The sequence below is a fragment of the Neofelis nebulosa genome, chromosome 10 (assembly GCF_028018385.1).
Source record: "Neofelis nebulosa isolate mNeoNeb1 chromosome 10, mNeoNeb1.pri, whole genome shotgun sequence".
Taxonomy (NCBI): domain Eukaryota; kingdom Metazoa; phylum Chordata; class Mammalia; order Carnivora; family Felidae; genus Neofelis; species Neofelis nebulosa.
Genome location: NC_080791.1, coordinates 100,516,129 through 100,519,919, shown reverse-complemented (window position 1 = coordinate 100,519,919; position 3,791 = coordinate 100,516,129). Strand labels below are relative to the sequence as shown.

At 37.1% G+C, this 3,791-nt stretch overlaps 1 protein-coding gene across 1 annotated transcript; it reads right to left on the bottom strand.

Moving 5' to 3' along the window:
- Positions 1-2,585: 2,585 nt before the first annotated feature.
- LOC131488778 (olfactory receptor 4A15-like) lies at positions 2,586-3,586 on the bottom strand. The gene has a single exon (XM_058690612.1). It carries the CDS (start codon positions 3,578-3,580, stop codon positions 2,663-2,665), a length of 918 nt encoding a protein of 305 aa, XP_058546595.1. The 5' UTR covers positions 3,581-3,586; the 3' UTR covers positions 2,586-2,662.
- Positions 3,587-3,791: the final 205 nt, after the last annotated feature.

Below are 3,791 nucleotides of genomic sequence, written 5' to 3'. Positions count from 1 at the left end.
AATAATCCTAAAGTGTATCAGGACAAATAAATATCTAGAAATTGCAAGAAACTTGAAAAGGGTGAGTATTTAAGAGCAATTATCCCCATGAGGTATAAAACACATGAAAATCCTTGACTACTGACAAGGATGTTGGTGGTAGGCAATGACACCAAAGAAAAAGGGGGAGGAGGTGGAGGACACAACAGCAGAGGAGGGGAAATGGCCCCAAATCAAACCTACTATTTGTATAAAGTTTGACATATTACATACAGAAATTGAAATTATTACTGAAATTAATAATAACATTGACAGATTACATATCCTGTTTGAGGAAAACAAGATTAGATATGTCTCATCACAAATAGAAACAAATTGTGGATAATTTTAAAAGATTTTCTGAGCCCTTGGGTGGGTCAGTTGGTTGAGTGTTCAACTCTTGATCTTAGCTCAGGTCTTGACCTCAGGGTCTTGAGTTTAAGCCTTGCATTGAGCTCCACACTGGAGGTGGAGCCTACTTTTAAAAAAAAAGGTAGTAATCTTGAAAAAAACTTTTTCCAGAGTTATTTTTTAGAAAGATGTTAAAATGTATAAATTCACTGAAAAAGATGTATATGAAATTTTCCAACAGTGATGTGATAGAAGAAATCAAAAAGTAAAAGAATAATACAATATAATGTCTTTATATCACACATAATGATAGCAAATCAACATATTTGTAGAAAATATCAAAGAAGGCTAAATATTTATAGCAAATAAATATATATTTAATGAAGAAAAGACTCAAAATCCTTACTCCAATAGATCAAGACTTCAAGAATGTAAGTAATAGACAAAGTTCATGGAGTGAATTCTATGTCCCTCACACTACACAAATACAGACTACATAGACAATTAAGTCACACTTCCTGACTTAAGAGAACTTACAGACCAATGAACACAGACAACCAAGATTTTATCTCCTCACTTGATATAACAATACATGTTGGAGATAACATAACATATGTCTAAATCCATTTGGGCTGCTGTAACACAATACCACAGCCTGAGTGGCTTCAACCACAATCATTTATTTTTCAAAGTTCTGGCGTCTGGGTGGTCCAAGATCAAGGCACTGGCTGGTTCTGTGTCTAATGAGAGCCCACTTCCTGGTTCATAGCTAACCATCTTTTCATTGTGTCCTTACATGGCAGAAGGGGCACGTGAGTTCAGACACTCTCTGATTCATAAGAGCTCTCCTCTCATGACGTAATCACCTCTCAAAGGCCCCACCTCCAAACACCACATATCATAGAGGACATAACATCTGAACCTTGGGGGGGGGGGAGACACAAATATTCAGTCTAGAGCAACATCCAAAAGTTGATGACTTAATTACATAATTCCCGCTAAAATCAAATGTTTAATCTTATTTAATGAAAAGCACTATGTTGGGAAGTCTTTGAGATGACATAAGGAATCTTCACATAATAGTAATAGGGATAAAACTCAGGATATAAAGTTTCTCATACACTGTGATTTACCAGGGAAAAGGCTCCATGCCCCCATAGCCTGGGCACCTCTTGAATCCAGAGTAACTGAAGGAGGCAGAACCATGAGTTTCTTTGACACATGCTTCCTACTGTAGTAGAGGCAGATTAATATTTTCTTTGAAGCCTAATTCAGAGAAAGGAAGGCTTATGAAAGAGATCTCGGTTAAATAAATCAATATATATTATGGCCTATTTATTACCTAACAATCTGTATTCCATTAACAGCAGAGGTCAGAATGGCATGCCATATTGTCAGCACCTTTCCTACCAATGATATCACCCAAAATATCTCATCTCAAATTCTGTGTTGTATATGTAAATCTCATGGATTATGGATTATGGTAATTTTATATATGTAAGGAGGGCCTAGGTCCCTTTAGAAGGCTATGAAACACTACAGGCAAAAAAAAGAGATGGGGATACTGAAAAATGGCAGAGATATTATCAGATATACTAAGCTATCTGGGAAGATTAATTAATCATTTTTATGAAAATATAACACCAAACAAAGTTGTTTCTCTTCAGGAGACAAATAGGATGCCCCACTCAGAAATATGAGTAGATCTTACTTACTATATCCATCTCTTTTGTTCAGATTTTTTTCCTACACTTAGCTTATGATTAATATTCAACCTTGGAAGCAGCATTCCTCCTCAACCTTAATGTGTTAAGCAATATGAACAAAATTATATACTTAAAATTGTTTCTGATATAAAAATAAGATCCATACTTTAAGTATTAATATGGGTTGTCTTTGTATGGGAGGAATGAACCAAATGTTTACGTCCTGTTTCAGAAATATGTAATGAGCACTATGATTTCTGAAAGTGAACACTTATGTAAGAGCGAAAAGTGAAAAACGTCCACTAACAAAAATAAATTTATAGTATTAACTATAGCATGACTGATCACATAGAACTTAAACCTATAGTTTCCCTAGAGACATTTTATAGGCAAAAGCTACACATCTACTTTCCTAAAAACTTATGAAAACCTTAGAAATATATTTTGACCATTGGAAATACTTACATCTTAAATGCTTTTCATTATGCACAACTTTAAACCTCAGGAGAAACTTACTATCAATAAATAATTCTTTACTGGATGGAGCAACTATTCACTGAAAAGAGGTGATATATTTCTCTTCTGCCTCATTTTCTTCTTCTGGTCCAGAGCTTTTCCATGGCATTTTTCATCTCTCCATTTCTCAGAGTATAGATTAGGGGGTTCAACATAGGTGGGATAACTGTGTAAAATACAGTCAAGGATTTATCAATGGGTAATGTAGAAGGAGGTCTCACATACATGAAGATGCAGGGGACAAAGAAGAGGACCACCACCGTAATGTGGGAGCCACAGGTGGATAAGGCTTTGCGCCTCCCTTCCTGACTAAGGTTCTTCAGAGAATGCAGAATGACCCCATAGGAGACGAGCAAGACCGTAAAGATGACCACACAGATTGCCCCATCATTGGCAACCACAGTGAGGCCAATAACGTAAGTGTCAGTGCAGGCAAGTTTTAATAATGGGTACATGTCGCAGATGAAGTGGTCAATGACATTGGGACCACAGAAGGGAAGGTTGTAAACAAAGACAAGGTGAACAACAGCATGCAGAAAACCTCCAACCCAGGCCAACAGCAGCAACAAAACACACACCCGTTGATTCATGATGGTCAAATAATGCAAGGGTTTGCAGATGGCCACATAGCGGTCATAGGCCATGGCCACCAGGAGTAAAATCTCTGAGCCACCAAACAAGTGCCCTAGAAAGAGCTGGGACATGCAAGCTTGGAAGGAAATGGTTTTCTTCTCACAGAGTAAGTCTATAATCATATTTGGAGTGACTGTAGTAGAATACACAGCATCCATAAAAGATAAGTAACCAAGAAAGAAATACATAGGGGAATCCAGGGTTGGGCTGACCACCACGGTCACCACAATGAGGAGGTTGCCCACTATTGTCACAATGTAGATGAGCAAGAACACAACAAATAATATTTTCTGACCTTGGAGGCTCTGAGTGAGCCCCAAGAGGACAAACTCAGTCACATTGATCCTATGTTCCATATGTCCTTTTGCATGTCCTTATTTCAGAGTTCAGGACAAAATTAGTCACAAATGTAATTATTATGAGTGACTTCCTGCAGCCTTAAAAGAATCTGTTTGTTCATTCAACAAATATGCATTGTAATTTATTATCTCCCAGTACCCTCAGAAATTACAAGAATTCAAGGCTGATTAAAAAACATGCTTAGTAAGCTCAGCAATCTGCAGACCA